The 21,796-nt window shown below is 33.1% G+C and overlaps 1 protein-coding gene across 1 annotated transcript in view; it reads right to left on the bottom strand.

The window, feature by feature from the left end:
• CFAP47 (cilia and flagella associated protein 47) overlaps positions 1-21,796 on the bottom strand; it is a 759,462-nt gene that overhangs the window by 184,670 nt on the left and 552,996 nt on the right. Inside the window, exon 56 of the mRNA XM_031959439.1 lies at positions 20,840-20,996. Within this exon, the coding sequence (XP_031815299.1) occupies positions 20,840-20,996 (157 nt within the window). The remainder of the gene's footprint in view (positions 1-20,839; positions 20,997-21,796) is intronic.

The following is a 21,796-nucleotide window of genomic DNA, read 5'->3' as shown; positions in this document are numbered from 1 at the left end:
CCTGATTAACTAAATAGGACAACTAGGGAAACTAGGTCAGGACATCAAAAGGGAACTATGGTACAACAAAAGGAGAGATGTATTGGGAGCAAATGGTTTGGTCCCAGGCTGAATGAGACTATCGTCTCAAAGAATCCAGCCATGAATGTCAGATACAAGATTCTTTTATAGGGTAACAAGAACAATGACATAATGGGGAATGTACCTGGATGGGGATGACCTAATGGAGGGAGGCAACTAGGATGGTATAATGGGAGGTACTGGAAAGGCTCTTGATATTCTAAGGATGTCTAAAATGGATAAAGACCTTTATCCCATCAAACATTATGAGGGAATGATTATAGCCTAAGGTGTAAGTCACAGGGGTCCTCAAACTTTTTAAATAGGGGATCAGTTCACTGTCCCTCAGACTGTTGGAGAGCTGGACTATAGTAAAAACAAAAACTTTGTTTTGAGTACCTCCCCCTGATTATGTCATCCCTCTCTCCAGAGGTTCACCCAGTCCTGTCAGAGTCCCTTTCCTGCTCTCAGCACTCTGACTCTGCCCCCTACCTCAATCTACCCTCTGCATCTGAGCCACGTGTATATATGTCATTGAGAATTCACATTGTTTGCTGGATTCTTGGAGATGATAGTCTCATTCAGCCCTGGAACCAAACCATGGATCCAATTTAATCCCAGTATATTTCTCCATTTAATAAATTATTAAATACTCTCTAATCTCTATCTTGCTCAGTTTCTCTGGCATCACAACATATTTCTAAAATCATATAGAAGAATAAACAAGTTCACAATTTTAGCATGAATTAGTTAATAGAAATTACCTCATATAATCTCAGAATCATAATTCCAGTTTAAACACACATAACCCCAAATTCAAGTCCATCTACAAGACTTTAAGAGATTAGTGGACTTTAGGACCTGGAGGAGAAAGTCAGAGAAAGGACCCAAGTTTCAAGCTGCATATTTGTGAGCCAGTGAGTAGCCCATCCTCCATGCCCACCAGGTCAAAGATGTTGGGGCACCAGCGCAAATATCATAAGAATCTAGGCCAGAGAGGGACATCAGTCTAGCTAGGACAGATTCCACAAGCCTCTTCAAGGAAGAGAAGCATGAAAAATCCCAGAGGACTTTTTTTTCCTTTTGCAGTTTTTCTATCAACCTCAGATTCAGGCCCTCAGTAAATTAGGCCTACTTAAAAATACAATAGATTAACTCAAGTTATCTAAGAGATAGTACTAAGCATCTTAAAACTCAAAAAGCCTAGAATGTGCTAACATGTTTTTGCAGTTTTATAATTTTGACTATTTCTAGAGATCCAAATTGGCCAGTTCTAGGTCCACAGAAATATGTCAGGTTTTTTTTTTCTTTTTGATATGGCAGTTAAAACTTTCCCTAACTCAGAACTAGTCCTTTCTCTATAGCTAAAAACTATTTGCATAAATCCAATTACATACAAAACAAGTTGTTTTAATAGCCAGATCTTTTCCTTTGAAATTAGGCTAACTGAAATACAGAAGACAAAATACAGACACACACACATACACACACACACACAGCTTTTCTAAATCAATCAAACTCTCATTCTCAGCCCCATCTTGGGGTGGAAGGAAGGAGGGGAGTTCTGGAGCTAAAGCATTAGGAGCTCAGAAGCTGGATATTAATGGCTCCTTTGAATGTACGCCCAGCCCTTGGCAGCACCTCCCCAAACAAAACTATAATATTTAATTTATACATTTTGATACTTCATCCCAATTCTTCCTAAAGGGCTATCTTTCCTGGGACAATAGGTTTTTAGAACCAATTAGCTTATATTATTCCTTTCCCAAGGTTCACAGTATCTTATCTTCTTTGATGGAGGACTCATCCAGTCTTACCAAAGGAAAATGGGTGCACCTTTACACACTCAGACCACTTAATGCTTTCCAATATCAAAGGGAAATGGGAGCCTTTTACAGAATTTTCCCAAACCTAATCTCAATCACCCAGGTGGTTTATCACTTCTTGTCAAAGGAAAAGTTCTTGTATGGAGTCTTTCTTTTCCTCATCAATTTCTTGTCCTACCTGTATCATGCACAATTTACCTAACTGATTTCAAATTTTTCTCAGCTGGTTTATTTCCTGAGCCGAATTAATCCTCTATTTTCACTAGCCCACTTCCATTTTTGCTTTCTCTGAGTGTCTCTCTTCAGAAATTTACCTGATTGGAGAGAGAGTTCCCATAGTAAGTCCAGGGACCATTGGAGAACTTTCTGGAGAGTATCTGCACCAGGATTTAATATGGGAGAAAACCCCATGAACAGGAAATGTCCCAGATGAGCTCCCAAAACTATATGAAACAGCTATGACTCCAATTCAAATTAAAATCAGGGACTCTCAAGGTAGAAAAGCAAAAAGGATTTATTACAATCTCACTAAAAAAGGGCAACTCCTAATAGGAAAGGAGTCTTCCTTCAGTAAAGGAGTGATAGGTGCAAACTGCAAAGCACAAGATTATATAGACCCTAACCAGAAGCACCTTTCCCAGTTTACTTTGGATGAATATATAATAAATATATGATTTATTATGACTTTTTTGACATGTTTCATTATTTATGAATACAAAGTTATAAAAGAAGCTAGGTAAATTGTAGAGAGAGAAAGAAAGAAATAGAGAAGACAGAGTTTCTTTGTTTGAATTTCAGAGTCAAAGCAGTTTGCTCCTTCTATCCCTAGTTAGGGCTTATTAGGTATATGAAAGAAAAGTTAATTATTTTATAATTTTTCCAATAGCAGAGGAAGTTCAGATCATGTGATTCCAGTCCTCTTTCTTTCTTCTAGCCTAAAACTGTGGGCTTATAAAGTACTTGGGCATGCTGGACAGGACTTACTACTATTCTGATCATGTTGCCTTCTCCATTATTTTCCACAGAAAATGGAGCCGGGGGTAGCAATTAGAACTTAACTTATGAAAAAAGGAGAAAAGATATAGAATTCTGGCAACACCCATTTTCCAGGGTTTGAGGTGGAGATGACAAGAATTAAGCATCCCTTCCTTTTCTTGTTGAAGCTTAATGGATGATTCCCGTTCCACCTTTAACTAAGCAAACCCACAAACTGTCAGAGACTTACAGTTAAATATGATTCTACAGAAAATACTACAGCAGTGATTTTCACTGCATCATCCTCCCGCCTCTATCCCTTCCTCCTCTGAAATAATAAACATCTGCCTTAGTTGAATGAAGCATGTCTTCAAATTCTAAGTTGTTACTTAATGTTCTGAAAAAAAGGAAAATGACAAAGAAAAACAGGTCTATTTCACTGGTAATTTCCAAAGCTGTCAGGATACAAAATGTTTGTCAGCTTTTTATTACACTTTCTGAGGAGTTTCATTTACTGTAAAACTTTTACAAAGCATAGTCTACTTGTTTCTTCCACATCAGCACCACTTATTCTCTCCTCCTTCAGGTTTAAGTTCACATCTCTAACTCTAAGGAAATTTCTCCAAAGTTATGAGCAATAAATTATTGCCATACACAAAGATCTTTTCAAAGTTCTTATCATTTGCATTAGCTTTGATATCTCTAAAGCATTTGACACTAATGATCCTCCTTCATACTTTATCCTTCTTTGGATTCAGTGACTACCTTTTCCTGATTCTCCTTCTAATTCTGAGGGACATTCATATGATGTTCCTAAATGTGACATTATCTCAAGATTTTTTTATGTTCCATAAATGTGAGCAAATCTCATAATCCTATCTTTAGCCCTATTTTCTTCTATCTATATTCTTTCTTCCTTGATGACCCAATCTTCCATCTCACCACTCTACATAACAGAAACATACTTTACTACAATCTTCATCAAATGTTATCTATAGAGATAGGGAAAATCAAAACTATATTCTCAGACAAGACCTAACTGGTCCCACATCTCATCAGCCTGAGCCCTTACAAATCTGATAAGATAGTTCCTTCATGTAAACCATAAATAGGCACAAACTATTAGGATCCATACTCAGGAATGTATAATTTCTTTGAAAAAACAAGTATAGAATAATACTCCTTTGAACTAAAAACAAAGAGATTCCCTAAAAGAAAAATAACAACTCATACCACAGGTTTAAGGTATTGTAGGAGTGAAATGTTTCATTATACTTGGTTCTAAAATAATACTTTGAATGTAAAATGATACCTGCTTCCTATTCTTCAATAATCTTGGGTAGGAAGTTGAGATAGGCTGTATATCATGAAACATGGATCATATTCCCTGACTATTCTCAAAGGCCTGAGATAATTGAGTCAAAAGAAGTAACAGTCTGAAAATAAAGATCAAGCTAGCCACTGTGGGTTTTTTTAAGTCTGCCATACAACTGTGTCTTCCCCAGTGACTTGCCACCCCTTTCCCAAACACACCCGTCACTATTATAGTCTTAGCCTACTTAGTGGACTTTCACTGAGCATTTCATTGTAGGAATTATATTGAGCACACCCTGGTGCAAACCTTCCAATATCACCCCTATAGCTTCTAATTGCTCCTTCTAGCCTTAATTTCATCCTTCAACTCCAGGCCTTCATCTCCAAATGCATACCATCTTGACTAATTTTTTAAATTATTTTTTTAAAATTTAGTTACTAAAAACTTAAATACAAAATAATAAAAAAATAGAAAAAGACAGAAAGAGGGTAAAAAAACATTTCCATTAACCAGCAGAATATCAAGGAAGATCAAAAATATGTAACAATAAATTTCCACTTCAAGAAAGTATATATAATAATAGAAGACATTATATTCATCTCTGTCCATCCTTACTTCCTTGTAGGTTTTCTTTTGTTCTCTCATGTGTACTTTTTACTTTATTCTTTTTTTTTCCCCTTTTCATCTTCCCCATGTTTTAATTGTTTTTTTTTGTTGTTGTTGTTTCTACAGTTTTTTTCTTTGATGTGAGAGTTTAGCAATAATGTTCCTAGGTGTTTTCCTTGTAGGATCTTTTTGAGATGGTAAATGGTATATTTTTTTTTATATTTCTACTCTATTGTTCTATCATTTCAGGAAAATTTTCTTGGATTATTTCTAGTATTTTTGTGTCAAGGTTCTTTTTTTGGTCACAGCTTTCAGGCTGGTAGATTATTATGTTTTCTCTTCTTGATCTGTTCTCCAGATTTGTTGTCATTCTTATGACAACATTCTTTTCTATTTTTTCATTCTTTATATATTTTTTTTTATTATTTGTTGGACTCTTATTGCTTCACTGGTTTCCTCTTGTCTAATTCTAATTTTAAGGAGTCATTTTCTTCTTTTAAGACTGTGGATCTCCTTTTCTAGTTGGTTGACTTTCTTTTCATAATCTTTTTTTCTTGGATGGTTCTCATTTCATTTGAGTTTTTCTTCGGTCTCTCTCATTTGATTTTTAAAGCCTTTTTTGAGTCCTTCCATAAGTTTTTTTCTAGGCAACTAGTCATTTAAAGTTACCCTTTGGGACAGAAGAGTGTTTTTATTTATTTATTTATTTTTACTTCAATGTCTTCCTCCAAAGATGAAAGCCATTCTTTCCTATTCCCATAGTAAGTTTCTAGGGTTAGGTTCTTTCTTCTTTCCTTGTTCATTTTTAAAATGAGAAATTATTACTATAACCACTTCTAATGCTAGTCTTTGGTGGGCCTTTTGATTTATTTTAGTTCTCCCCTCTAGCCTGAAACCCCAAACCAAGAACTGCATCTTCCTTCAAATGCTGGGAGTCAGTAGCTTCCCTGCCCTACTGCTTCTGTACTCAACTGTGTGTGCTAATTCCTTCTTACCCAGGGCTGAGTCTTAAGCAGCACAGCTGGACCTAGCATTCCATATCAGCAGAGGTTCCCTCATTTTCCCAGACTCACACCCCTTATTGCCTGTGCCATCTAGGAGATGAAAGTACCCATGGTTCAGGCTGAGGCAATCTCTGAACTCAACTAGCTCCTGGGCTCACTCCTTATGATTTCTGTGCAGGTTGCCTAGAGATGTTTACACTTTACAACTGTTTAAATCTCTGTTCAAGAGGACATCTATTCTGCCCCAAGACTTATTTGTTTTTCACTGGTCTATGTTTTCCCTAAGGTACAATTTTGGTTTTTTATGGGGAAATGTGGAGATCTTGAATTTTCTGACCTACTCCACCATCATCTCAGAATTCTTCTAGGGATTTTCTACTAACATTTAAAATTCATTACATTCACTCATTATTTTCTCTCAAAGCCTGTATCTTTAAACTTACCTGTTTTTGCCAATGGTCATTTTCTTAGTCATATAGCCTCTAAACACTGACTGGACTTTTTTTGGTTACTCAGATGACATGGCTTCCACTTATGGTTCATTTGAAATCTTTGACTGTCTCTTTCTAAAGGAAAGCATGAGTGTTGTCATATCCCTTTCTGTTCAAATTACACATGGTCTTAAAAAAAAAAAAAAAAAGCAAGAATCCTTCTCTACAACCAAAGAATTTCCCTCAGCTTCTCAGGTCTTGTTCCTCTTTTCCCTCTTGCCTGTTGAAGCTTCTCATCTTCCAAACATGAGTTTGTCAATCCCGGTTATTGAGAATTTAGAACAAAAAGCAGGGTCTTCCCAAATAGTTAATATCTACAGTTTTAGATCTTTCTCAGAATTTCTCTTCCTGGATCAGGAGTTTGGGTTAATTTGTCACAGAATGATTAGCATTCCATGTACCTCTGAGATTTAATTTCTAATTGCCAGACTATAATCCAATTAATGACCATTTGCCCAACAAGCAACCTTGGGAATCAGTCAATAAATATTTAAGTGGCTACTAAATGCTTCTTAAGCACTAAAGATACTAGTTTGAAAACCCTGACTTTTGTCTTCTCTACTATTGACGAATAGGCAGTGAAAAGACACAAGCAAGATACCAAAGAGCAAAGTACAAGTTTCTTCTACCTGACTAACTGATTTCTTTTTTTCTTTACACTATTATATGTAGATGACAGAAGCTCCAAGCCTCTGGGGGGCTTTGAGGCACTCTGACATATTTATATCCTTAATATTCCCCAGTGTCATATATAATAGGCACTTAATAAATTCATCTTGAATGAAATTTAATTGAGTTGATTGTACATGGAGAGATAAGAATGAAGAAATGAGAATAATTATAAGGTTGAAAATCTAGGAGACTATCGCTGCCCTCAGTGGAATTAAGGAAAGTGATGTGGAAGGATAAGATTTTTCAATGGAGAGGTTATTATGATTTAACACTTAATTCAGCATCTTGCACATAATAGTTATTTAGTGGTTAGTGAATTTTTGTTGATTAAGCATATTTCCAGTGTTATATACTTTCATTTCTTTTCTTTTATTCATATGATGTGAAATAAAGTTTGCAACCTTACTTATTCAGTCCTTGGTTATTTTTCTCAGGCCCTAAGCTAATCAGCAGGGTGGATCCACAATATGCAAATAAAAAAATGGTTTATTAATCATCTTTAAAACAAAAATATGTCTTTGCACACTATAAAGGTCTTATAGAAACTTTTATAATGAGTACTATATAAAATTTAATAACAGAATTGTAGCAGAAGCTAAAAAAATTACATAGAATTTTATATGTATATAAATTATATAGAATAAAAAAATATAAGAAGACTAGAATTATTTGTTGGTTTAAGAAGCTTTACATTGTTAAGTATTCTACATAATTATCTAACTGACCAAATCAAGGTGACATATAATAGCTATTAAAAAAAATTAGTTTAAAGGAAAAAAGGTTATGATTCAGGAGGAATTTTTTGTACTTTTAAAGTCTCTGTGGCTAAATGCATAAGTTTCTGTCAGTAAACATTACGATTTGTTCTGTAAAACAAGGGTTAGATAGATATGCACAAAAGGTCATTTCGTTATTTTTTTTTAAAAAAGATATTCTTTGCACATTCAGTGATCTCTTTACTTTTCCAATAAACATAAAAATGTTTAAAATATTTGGATTACTTTTCTACCAATATACCCTTTGAGGGAATTAATTTATAATATATTACTATTGATTTAAATAATTGAAGTTTTTCCAAAGTATTTCCAATTAGTATAAATATTTAATACAAAGAGAGAAGTCCACATAATTCGAATGACTGCATGAACTAATGGAATAAATGAAATTTTGTATATGAAGGAATTCTAATTTTATCCATCAATGCAAAATTCTCTCACATAAAATTCTACAGATGAATGTTTTTGATTTAACAAGCAGATACATATAACAAGCAGATTCACTAAAACCTCTACTTTGATAAACTATTCCATTGAAGAATATGCAATAGTTTATTTAAATGACTCTGCTGTAGTTGTGCCCTGCATGATATTCTCTACAGGAGATGTAGGCAATGTTCTACCAGCTTCTGCTAGTCCATATAATTCTTTTAGGACAGGCAAAAACAACATTGATACACAGTGCCATGCCAGATAAAATATTCCAGTTTTGAGTTGACAAGATTTTCCCCTTCTCCTCCTGGAAAGAAGACTGAAAACAATGGTGTACTTATAGCTAAAGTCCATTTCTGTAAAAATTATATCACATACACCGAGTACTTTACAAGTTCCTAAAATCTGGTTTTGGCACATATTAAAAACTTCTATTTGAACTTCTTTAGAAATATTAACAAATAAATGTTTCTATATGTTAAAAATTCTTTTTACATCTTTTTCTAGAATCCAAGTGAATTTACAAAAGAATGCTTTTAGTTTAAGTAAAATAGGTTAAGTTTAGAAAAAAAAATTTAGGACAATAAATACTTCTTGTCACATAAAGATTATTGACTTGTTCATCCATAAAGGAACTGGACTGGGGCCCACCCAGGAAAGTCCCTCCTTTACCTTTTTCCTCCTTTGTTTCCCTCTTCCCATTTAGAGAGTATTATAATATTGATGCCTGGGGAGATGGTTTCATTTCTTGAAAGTATTAGTTAACAAAAAAATCTAGAGTTAAGTGGAAATGAATTACTTGATAGTTACCTCTCTTCTGGAATATTAACCACAAATTCAATTTCTTTCCAAAAAGACTTTTTATTTTTCAACAGTTCTATAAATGTTACAGAAAATAGTCTTGGGAAGAGAAATATGCCTGAGGAAATGGCAAGAAGAAGAATTTTAGGCTTGAGGTGCTAAACTCTGCCAGTCTGGAAATTTCTCTCTTTAAATCTGAAATAAGTGCTTGAATACTAGATTAATAAAAATTATTTTTGACTCATAAAAATAAAATACAGTATGGTATTTTTTTTCATTGGCATGGTCAACAATGACATAAGAAAATTAAAATTAAAATTCACTGCAAATGTCCAGGGAAAATGGCTCAGAATTGAGCAAGAAAAAGGAAGCAGATGATTTTGGGGAAATTACTTTAGTGACTCTAAATTTCTTTTTAAACAAAGAATAATTTTAAAAAATTACAGCAACATTCTAGTAGTGATTTTGTATATCTTCAAGACATGAAATACCAAAGTTTCTGAAGAATGAAGTCCAGGATCAAAGGATAATGGATAGATGCATGGTAGATGTGAATAGGTTGAAAACATGCAAATTAGGAATTTCAAAGGAGAAACAATTTAAATGATGTCAAAAGAGAAATGTATGATTAAAAAAAAAAGATGGACGCATTATTTGACAATAGTGATGAAAATGTATAGGAAGCCTATATGTTCTGTTAGTATTCATGAAATGGTTATACCTACATGTATATGTATATACCCATACACACAAACATATACATATACACACACATGAGGAGTATCCCCACCAACAGAATGTTGGATAAAACCCCTGTTTGGAATTGTGGGATCAAACAAGGTAAGCTGCCATGTTGGATCTGAGATCTCTATCTTTGGAAGAATTAATTATATCAATGAACCCATGATCTATTGGACTACTATATGTGGAAAGCACTGTGCTAAGGATTTGAGACATAAACCAAAAAAAAAAGATTTTGTTTTAGTCACAATATAAGAATAATAGAAAACTTCAGAAAACTTTCTTATCTCTCTCTCTCTCTCTCTTTCTCTTTCTCTCTCTCTCTCTCTTTCTTTTTTTTTTTTTTTTTTTTTTTTTTTTGATGGGGTAGAGGGGAAGGGTCATTATCCAAGCTCTTTATGGGGACAAGAACTAGGGCAGATCTTGCCAATGGACTACAGAACATAGAACTAGTAGTAAATTATATTTCTCAGAAATTGTGGGCTGAAGATTAATGGCAGATAAGCACCAAGAAAGAACATTTGAAGATGAAGGGAAATGAAGTAAGAAGTGAAGAATGGAATCTCTGGAGGAGCAGGAAGTTGGATAAAATTTGTGGAGATAATCAGGATGGTGATGAAGCTTCCCTATTGGCAAGAAATAGAACAAGTGCCAAATGAAAATAACTGCCAAATGAAAATGGCTGGTGATTCAAGAAAAAATGCTAATGCTTGACTTTACTAATTTTTTTCAACTTCCTTCTTCACCTTCAAAGAGAAATTTTCAAGCATTTTTTCAATGCATTTTATAACTGTTTGGAGGGAATTGAGATGAATATTAGAATGGTGGGAAAAAAATGTGACTCTACTCACCAGGAATGATGATTGTGATTTCATTAAGTGACTTTCCTTTTCCTTTGTCTCATGAATATTTTTATTAAATGTTCCAATGCCATTAAGATACATGGTTTGCTAATAAATGAGTCAAATGAATATTTTAAAAGCTAGATAACCAAGGAATTTCCCATAGCTTTCAAATCTGAGTGTTGGGGGCAAGTGGCAAATGAGCCAAAGAAAATATTAAACAGCAACTCCATGATAGAAATGAAGCTCACCTGTCAAAATCAGGCTCTGCTACTGGGATAGCATAAATAATTATAGCCTGGTGACCTAAAGAAGAATATACGTTAGCCAAAACAGACTTAAATATGCATTGAAAGACTGTATTGAATATATTGGTTACCTTTTTTATTGTCTGTTCATTATTTCTGGTCTAATGGATCTGATGGACCGAATAAATTAGAGGATATCTATAGAGAATTTTTTTTCATATTAGATTTATTCAAACAGAACTATGATTTCACCAACATGAGTACTCTCCTCTGATTAATTTTAAAATCACATGCTTTCCCATTCTATTTATCTTCCTTTCTGTTGTTATTGTTGTTATTCTCTTAATCTGATACAAGGGAGAGGAAAGAGTCAAAAAAAATGTTGGGACTATGATCAAAGGAAACAGGAGGAATAATGGTGTTACAAACACTTAACACATTAAGTCTTGTTATTTATATAAATGTCATCTCTCTTTAGAATCTATGCTCCCCCTAGGATGATTTTATAGCTTCCATTTTCCTCTGAATAAAGCAGACTATCTACTTAATAAATGCTTATTAAATTGGATTGATCTGAAATCCGGTGTGATTTCTTCTAAATCATATTTATGTCATAAAAGAGAGAGAAATGGTAATGATGTGCATTCTATCTATTTACTTCTCAAGGTCAGGCAGACAATTAGACAGTATATTCAAGGAGCATTTCAATCTGCAGTTGAAAGATACTAGAGAAGAAGAATTAGCATTAAAGCCTTTTCAGAAATTTATGTATAGGTATTACTCATGGCCCACATCATTCTCTCCTTAACCTGCCCCTAACACTCTGTGAAAAGAAAGACCACTCCTAATCTCAAGTACTGATACCAAATGTCTCTTTGTGATCATGTCCCCAATCTGTAGTTTTACTCCAAAGAAATCTTCAAAATAAAACTCAGCTATAACTAGATACAAGTTTTCCCTGAATGTGGGTATTGAGGTTGCCAGTTCCAACAAAAACATATTTGGTTTGAGATAAGAAGCAAATTCCTAACGTTATTTCAAAAAGTTATTATTTAAATTTTCTCCTTTAACTTATCTTGAATGTGGAGTCAGAAAATTCAAATCATTCCTTTGACACTAGCTAAGGGACTCTGGACAAATCACTTCATCTCTGTGTGTCTTAGTTTTGTTGTTTAGTTGTTTGGAGTTTACCTAATTAATTCCCTTTGTGTAGGGAATATTTTACAGGATGAGTTTGAGCCATGGCTATAACTAGATATTTGAAAGATCTGGCCACCCCTGACGTATGAATCTGAGAAAGTTCCATCTAATTTTTTGGTGCTCTAGGCAACTTTCTTAGACTCGAAGATAAAAAAGGTATTGACCTATGTTAGTAGAATATATGCATATCTACATTAGTTTCATCTTGATTTATTTCTTTCTTTGTTAAAAGCTTAGCAACAGATTAATCTGAACATTTTTTAAATAACAAGTCACCTTGGGCCTTAATTTTATTTTTGTCCCCTCTTCCTCTCCCAAATTATTTATATGTTAGGGTGGCTAAACAAAAATTCATGCCTCATAGCCCATAAATTAAATGTCTGCCATCATTATGACAAAAAAAACAAAAAAACAAAACAGGCACTACTGGTATGTATTATGGTTTATGCCTTTATTTATTGAGTTAGCAAAAATCTGTCCTTAAGATAGGCATTTGTTAAATATCTTAGGCCATGAAACATGTTAAAAAATATAAGAATACTAAATTTCTAAGTCACTCTGTTAATGGCTAATCTTAATAAATCTTCAGAACAGTTGAGGCTAATTTGGCATAAGTCACAATAGTGAAGTAAATTCCAAGTAACTCTTCCAAAGGTAATCTATATTATTATATTTTGTTTCTTCTTAAATGATGTCATAATAAAAATAATAACAGCTATACTGAAGGTAATAAACTAATTTGTGATATAAGGCAATTTTTAGAGAGCAAAAACTCATTTTTTTCTTAAGAATTAGTGCTTTGTTACTGTCTAATAAAATAAAGTTATTTACTGAGTTTGATTTTTATGAGGGCTCCAAGGTCCAGGTGGAGTCTCAAAAATGACAAAAGAAAAATAATATTCAAAAAAATAAAACCAGATTATCATAAGTAAATGACTACTGATGCAAGGATATAAAAAAGTATAAGTCTAGATTCTTCTTGTTGAGCTATGATTATAAGTGGGAGCAGAATAGTACTTTGGACCTTTCAATTAACAAGCACTTAAAAAAGACTAAAGCCTGGAAACCAGGCTTTTTATTGAGGCAGGCAAGGAATGTAAAAAGAGTGATGAGCTTCTTCTTTCCCATTATTTCCTTTCAGGAACACTCCACAACCTCCACACTACTTCTTCAATACTCAAAAATTTTCCTTTCCAAAGGATCTAATTCTGAGTCACAATCAAGAAGAATTAGATATCAAGGAGAAGAGAAACAACAAATTCCACATCTCCTTCATTTCTTTTCAACAGCCAAACCTAGTTTCATTATATCATGATATCCCTAGATTTACAAATAGTCATTGCCCCTTTTCACTACCAAAATCTCTGCTCCCTAATGACCCAAGAAATTACTTAAAAACCAGAAATTAATTAAATGTATATCTGAAAGATACCTTAGAGATCTTAGAAAGCTCTTTTGTAACAAAGTCCTGAAATCTTTCCTTTCAAAGATTATCATATCTAAAAGGTCATAAAGTTCTGTTTATGTGATTCCATGATTAACAAACAGCATATAGTTGATTTCATTAGTGATTTCATTTTCACTTTTGAGTTCACAGCCATACTTCATGCTAAGGCTAGTAGAGGAAAAAAAAAATAATTGTGCTCCTCACAATGTTCCACCTTGAAGAGAGTCAACCAGCTGGCTCGAAATATCAAAACTGCCAATTCCATCAATAATCAAAGTCTCAGAGTTAAACATCAATTTGTCTCTGCTGTGCTCCCATGCTCTAAGATTTCTAAGGATCTCAATTGGTGCAAGAATCAGACATCACTGATAGATTATTTCAAGCTGTTGTATCCTTTATCATCTCCAACACCATCTAATTTTGACTGACAGAGTATTGGAAGTGATGTTGAGACCTAGTTATTCTTGACATTTTCTGAGAGCAGCGACTGAAGTCCTGGCAACATCTCCCTTGGTTCCAAGAGGGCAGTCAAAATACAGAGGTTACAGCAATATAGTATTAATGCAATGACCTCACACTGCCATCTGATAGAATGCAGAGTAAGATTCAGTTTTTAAATGTTTTAGTTTTAAGAATTTTATTTATAATAAAATAGACAGTATTTATAATAAAATGGATTTCATGTGTTATATGATAAAGTAGATATTGTCTGAAATCAATGGTTGTTTTTAATTGAGATGTTAGTGCAAAAAGTTCAATTATAGAGAATTACCACTGAGAAAATGTTTTGCATGTTATCAATTTTATTTTATATGCTGCATTTTATGGATTATTTCATTGTTCCTATGTTCAGAAAAATCCATATTGCCGGGATTATTATTTTGTTATAATGAATTATATGCAGAAAACTTCATTTTCTGCAATCTCTAGTAAAAATTTACAGTTTTTGGTGGTTGAAAGACCCTAACCCATTATTTTTCATAGGCTTACAGTATCTACATTTATATTTTTTGCTTTTGAAAAAAGAATGTTATAAAGATAAGAAAACTTTTCCTTATCCTATTGATTCTAATTCAAATGATTTTTAGAGTAGGCACTTATTTTCAAAGGGATTTTTTGTGATGCCTAAAAAAATGCATCAGGCACTATGCTAGACACCCTAAAGACCAAAAAATATTTGACTTTGAAAATAGTTTCAAAGATGAGTAGGTTATAAATTTCTGGCTTTTGACACACTCTACTCAGATGACCAATTATCACAATAACACCACACTCTGTAGCTGTAAAAAGTATGATGATCAGGAAACCAAAAAGCTTCATTGTTGTCTTTTTAAAGTATTACCAGTCTGGCAAGAAACATTTATCAAGCATTTATTTTCTATTGTGATATTTATTGATTATTGACTGATTAATGATTAAGAATTGTAGTTAATCAATAGAATCAATACTGATAGATTTAAATTTGATCGTATTTTGACATTATTTGAATAGACCCCAATAGTAGAGATTGTAAGAGTTTAAGATTCCCTAAATTCAAGGATTACAATCTGGCCCCATATCATGAGGTAGAAAAGGAAGATGAGTAGAAGATGAGGCAATCTGGTCAGGAAATATCACTAGGTCCTGATGTTAAGTGGTAACTGGCACAGAATTTTCCAGAAGTTTTTGTTCTACTCTGCATTTTCTTCATTGCTATAGAGTCTAGAAACTCCTCTTGCAAGTCAGAATGAGTTTGCAAACTGTAACTCAACCCTTCACTTCTGCTATAAAACAGTCTGTTTGCATCATTGATATTCGATAACCAACTGCATAAAAAGCTGCCCCAACCTCAAATTCATCTATGACTATTGAAAAGCTATTAAGCTTTTTCTACTTTTTAAATGACAACCGCTAAACTTTCTAAGAAGTTAGTCATACCTAAAATCTTATGCCTCAGTTTCTCTTTATTGCAGCTTTTTATCACAGTACAAGACATTATGACAAGCACTGGGAATACAATGAAAGGCAAAAGACAATTTCTCACAGAATTATGAGAGAGATAACATACAAACAATTAACAATCACTGTTCTTCCTAATTGCACAAAAGGTCAAAATCAAAAGGACCATCCATAATCCAATCTAGACCTGTCTCCTCTCCAAAACACATGTTTTATCTTTAAATACTCAAAGGGAAGAGACCCCACTCCCTCTAAAAACTCCCCAATGTACTTTGGAATAGCTATAATTGCTAAGAAATATTTTTCTTAAATTGAAGCTCAAACTGCTTCTTGATAAATTCTATCAATTATGATTAATTATTCATCTTCTACAATCCAGCCTTTTAATTATTAGACAATTGCTATTATACACTCACTCACATACACACACACACACACACACACACACACACACAACTAATTTTCTCAAGGCTAAGCAACCTCAGTTTCTAAAAATACATGATATTGAGCCATTCTAATAATCCCAACTATTCTCCTGAGTATTTTCTCTAAATTATCAATGTCTATTTTGAACTGTGACACCCAGAGCTCAACACAATATTCAAGATGTGAACTGAATCTGTGAAAAACAATTCTAATGAGGAGTAAAAAATGTACTGCTATAAAAAGATAAATGTGGATGCATAGGAAACTCAACAACTCAGAATTTAAAATAAATATAACAGAAGGTAAATCAACTAAGAAGGCAAGATCAATTAACACAAAATAAAAGCATGGAAAGATCCTTAAAATATACTCCAAAGTGATCTAAAACTAGCAAGGGAAAATAAGGACAACATTTTTTTAAAGCTATCCTCTTCAAATACTCTTATATATTTGAAATATAATTAATTTGGAATTTCCTTCACAATCTATTTAGGCTTTCCTATTCATGATTTAAAAAATTTTATGATACCTATCACCCACAACCCAATTTGCCACTTCTCTCTGACTGCCACTGAGAAAGTGAAAGGGAACTGAGAAGTTTTAGTAATTTTTTATGTATCACAGATTTCAATGGCGGAGGGGAAAATGCTTGCCTCTAGTGGCCTGCCTGATAGTGATGAACTTCTCCATATTTAGCTATATTAACCTCAGAAAACAGACTTAATCTGCCACCAGAACCATACTTAAAGTCTTTCCAGAATAGTAAAATATAACAGAGCATACAGAATGACAAAGCCTTGGAGAACCTACGGTCATTCTCAAAACAAGATGAGGCATCAGAATAAGCTTTGGGAGAACTTATTTTTATGCTTTATTAGAAAAGAAAGGAAGATCAAAGAAGGAAGAGAACATTTATTGGAGATATATGGAAATGAATATTGTAATAGTGAGAAGTATATCTATATATTCAGTTGTTATTTGTTTCTATTTCACATGCTTAGGAGAATGACTTTTTGCACTGGAAATAACAAAACAAAGTGAGTAAGAGGGAATTAGTACGAAAAATAATTAATGAATAGTTGTAATGGGCTGAAACTGAGTTGATGTTAAAATCCGAGCACTTAAGGCTAATTACCAATTGGACAATACTCTATGCTTGGAGAAAGAATGGCCCTATCCACTACTCTATGCAGGTTTGATTCATTTGTATAGGAGATTGGGTGGAGAATTTAGAGGGTGGAGCCAGAAAAGCCAGAGTCACTCCTGGCCAGATTCCTGTTGTCATTCCTCTCACTTCTTATCTTCATTCCACTCACATCCACAAAAAATAAAGATCAAGGACTTTTGCTAATTCTGATTCCAGCTGATTCTAAACAAATAGTAAAAGAGTACCTAGTTGCCCTCGATTAATCAGATAATACATCAGATTATACATAACTAAAATCTTGGGTACTGAAATAATTAGCAAAAATGATTGTTGAAACACTGTCAATAATATCTAAATGATCATGGAAAATGGGAATTTTAACAAATTAACAAAGTGAGAGACAAGCAAATGTCCTATTTTGAGAGACAGAGAGACAGAGAGAGAAAGAGAGAGAAAGAGAAGAGACTGCAAAGAATAAGCAAGAGAAATTTACTCTGGTTTCTGGAAAAAATTCTATTAAGTGATTTATGGTATTAGCAATATCAATTAAAACTAAAAAATCTCTGACAGAGTTTTTTCAGGAGATATTTTGTTTGTTCACTGGCTTGCTTTTTTTTTTTTTTTTTTTTCCCAAAAAAGTCAATGAAACAACTTTTCAGATTTAATTGGGCCAAGAGACTAATGGTCCAGGTATTGATGTGTTTTACTTCTTGCTAAAGCATAAAAATCCCAACATAACTGTAGTCAGTTCTCTCCATTGATAAATTCCTGCTGCTATGCAAGTCAACACACCTGACTAGATGTATCCTTTAACTGAAATGAAAGGAGTTATGTCCAGATGAACCAGAATTGTATCCTTGTTAAAAAGCCTTTCGATGGCTATATGAACTTCCTCTTATAATAGCATAGGTTTTACAACTTTCATTTCATTTTTATCTAAAGTCTAAATCACTGAATTGGGTAGCCAAGAGAAGGAAAACAAGGAGAATGACATGAAACATTCCTTCCTAAATTTCAATTTGTTTATTATGAACTCCATTAAGTAATGAAAGGCCCTCTCCTCTAACACCCAAGGAGCTTGGGAGCTCCATTTTGAAGACGATTGTCCTAAGTCAAAAAGTCCCAGCACATAAGCAACTGATTCTTCTGAGATTTGGACTTTTCCCCAATGAAGTATTAATCTACTTCTCTAGAAAATATTCCAAATATGGTGAGGAAATGAAATATGTACAAACCATACTAATGTCTTATCTTTGATGAACATCCTTTCTATGCTGTAGTTAAGTAAATTTCTTTTGGTAAAATATTATATAATCAAGTTTCTTATATTATTCAAGGCCCAGACATAAATCATTGATTGTACTGGTCTTAGTAATGCCTGGCTTAGAGAACAATATCATTTAAAGGGATAACTAGTAAACCTTTAGAAAGAGAAGAATTACAAATAATTAGCCCAGGTTTATCAAGAATAAATCATGACTCACTTATTTCCTTTTAGAAATCTATAGACATAATTTACCTTGATTTTAGTAAAGCATTAGACAAATGCTTATCTTATAGAGAGTATGGAAAGGTATGATGTTGTAGAGAATATGAAGAGGTAAAAAAATAATAAATTTAGAATAAGAGCTGGTGGAGTAAACATATTCAAATAGTAATTATTAACATGTCACTATTAATGAGGCTGCAGATATCCAACAGACCACTTGGCCTTGTGAATTTTTCACAATAGTTGTGGTTAAAGGAATAGATGACATTCATTATATTGTAGATGACAGAAAGCTGGTAGAAATATCTAACACTTGTTGGAAGAGTCAGGAAAACTTGAGCATTAGGGAGGAAGAAAGATTGAGGAGGAGAAAATAAGGGTGAGATCTATGGTGGGGAGAAGTTAAGTAATAGCAATCAACTTAAGGAGTATAATTAAAGTAGAAGAGTTATCAGGGATAGGAAATAAGAAATATAAACAAACACTATAACAAGGATCAGGAACAGAATTTATTAGAAAAAATATAGGACTAGTACTACTTGATCTCAGACAAAGTCAAATTTACAGATTCAATCAAGAGAGAAAGCTATATTACATATCATTGTTATTATTACTCTATTATTATATTATTACTGCTTTATTATATTATTATTTATATTATTATATTATTAATTAATACTGTATTAAAATTGCTTTAGCTGCATGTTTACATATGGGTAAAAACTTAATATATGTGGGTATGTATGCATGTAGATATATGCATGTGTGGATGGGTGGTGTGGGTACAAATATATGTGTGTCTGTATTATATATAATGTATATATTTATAGTTTATATATACATTTATGGTATATATATATATATATATGTGCATATTACACACACACACACAAACACACACATACACACACATACCTGTGCTTAACTGTAGCCTGCTTGGGGGAGTTGTGGGAGATGAAAAGGGAAAAAAAAGTATAAAGTATAAAATGAACACAAAAGAACAAAAGAATAACATACAAGGGAAGAAATTAAAAGATGGACAGTCATGAATATAATCTTTTCTATTATTATATGTGCTTTCTTGAAATGGAAAATTATTGTTACATATTTTGAATCCTCCTTGATGTACTGCAGGGCACATTTCAATATTTTGTCTTGTTTTTTTCTTTTTTTTTTTTAATTGTCCTTTTCTTATTTTCTTTTTCTACTTTATTTTTTCTTATTTTTATTTACTTTTAAATAAATAAATATTTTTAAAAACTTGAGCATAAGCCTAAAACCTAATGAGATGGAACTTAATATAGTTAAATTTCAATTTTTATTTCAGAAAATAAAGCAAATTCATTAGCACAGTTTAGGAAGGCAACTGTATATCTTAAGAAGACTGTGATTTTATTGATCTACAATCATAATATGGGTTAGCAGAGTGGTGTGGTAACCAAAAAAACCTAATGACATATAGGGCTGAGTTGAAAAAAACATAATTTAAGGAACAAGAAGGTGATAGTCCTATTACATATACTCTGTCCTCATCAGATCTCATCTGGTGTATTCAATTGCAAGTTTCATAGTTTTAAAAAGTCATTAACAAACTGTAGAGTGCCTAGATGAAAACAGGCAGCAAAGGTAAAAACCTAGAGTCTATATCTTATGAAGGTTGTTTAAAGGTTTAAGTGTAAGAGAAGATACAATAGCTTTGTTAAAGCATTTAAAGAATTGTCAAATGGAAAAGATTCAGATTTACTCTCTTTGTCCCCAAAGGGAAGAAGCAAGATCCAGGCTTCATACTTTGCTTGGAACCTGAGTTTCTGCCCTGGAGACTTGTGCTATAGATTTGAGAGTTCATTTAAAGATTTCTGAAAATAGAGATTCAGATATTCATATTATCAAAAATTGCAACTTGATGAGTAAAAAAACAAACAGATACTAGGGAGATCTGAGTTCTAATCTTTATTCTAATATTAACTATTAGTATTATCTTGGGCAATTCAATTAACCTTCCATAGCTTCAGTTCCTCATCTCCAAAAATCAGAAAGTTAGAATAAATGACCTCTAAGATCTTTCTATCTCCAAAATACTTTTCATAAGCTACTTGAGCATTTATGAACTAGACAGGTAGGTGGCACAATGAATAGAATGCTGGCCATGGAGTTAGGAGGAGCTGAGCTCAAATCCAGCCTCAGATTCTGGGCAAGTAACCCCATTTGCTTCAGTTTTCTCATTTGTAAAATGAGCTAGAGGAAGAAATGGAAAACCATTCCAGTGTCTTTGTGAAGAAAATTCCAAATAGTTTCACAAGGAGTCAGACACAACTAAGCCACTAAACAAAAAACAATAAACTAATTTAATTTTATTATTATTGGTATGACAAGAAAATGGGGAGGGGAAATCTAATAACTCACCTCTCAAAAGGATAGTGACAAGAACATGTTCAGTAGTGGGGTTCCTGAAAGGTATAATTACAGACAAATGCCGACCAATACACGTACATATGGTCACTGGTGCCAAGGGTAGAGGAATGAGACCTATTCCAGACAGATGAAATATCCATTCTTCAAGCTATTAAAAAAAAAAAAAAAAAAAAAGACAAGTCTGGTATATTTAGACTAATAAATCACTTCTTCACATAATATATTCACAAAATATTCCTATTTTTGCAATTGAGATGCTTTTATAGTTTGGTATACATTATATGTCTATTCAATTGCCCTGTCTTTTTTCTAGACATTACTGTACTTCACTAAAAAAATCAAATTTTTCCACTGAGGAGGAAAAGGGGCTAATTACCAATATTCAAACGTCTAGTTCATTTTAAAGCACATAAGGCTATTTATGGCAACATAAAAGAGAAACTCTAATGGAAAACCTTATACTTCTGCTCAAGGCTTTTTTAATTAACTCATGTAACAAACCGAGTCATAAACTCTGCATGTAGTTTCCAAAACTTAGAACCTGATGCCAAATGGGATGAGGATTTTATTAGCAGAGAATAAGATGACAATAAATGCTTTTACCTTATAAAAAAGAGGAATAATCAATAGTTAGGTGTGAAATTACTTCTCACATTGCATTGCAATGAATTTTCTTTGTATAATTATAATGGTCATAACATTAATGGTATTGGGATTGATTCAGTGTGGACATGGAAAGATCCAGATTTTAATTGTGTCACTGATTTTCAAAACACTCTTTGTTTATTCTGATTCATTTTGATGTGTGAATTATTTTGGCCTAACTCTTTCCTAAAGAACCACGAATCTCTGAAATCCGGAGGATCTGAGTTCAAATCTATCCTCAAACACTTAACACTTTCTAGCTGTGTAACCCTGGACAAGTCACTTAATCCCAATTGCCTCAGG

This window comes from Sarcophilus harrisii, chromosome 3 (assembly GCF_902635505.1).
Source record: "Sarcophilus harrisii chromosome 3, mSarHar1.11, whole genome shotgun sequence".
Taxonomy (NCBI): Eukaryota; Metazoa; Chordata; class Mammalia; order Dasyuromorphia; family Dasyuridae; genus Sarcophilus; species Sarcophilus harrisii.
This window is presented reverse-complemented; position numbering and strand designations above follow the sequence as displayed.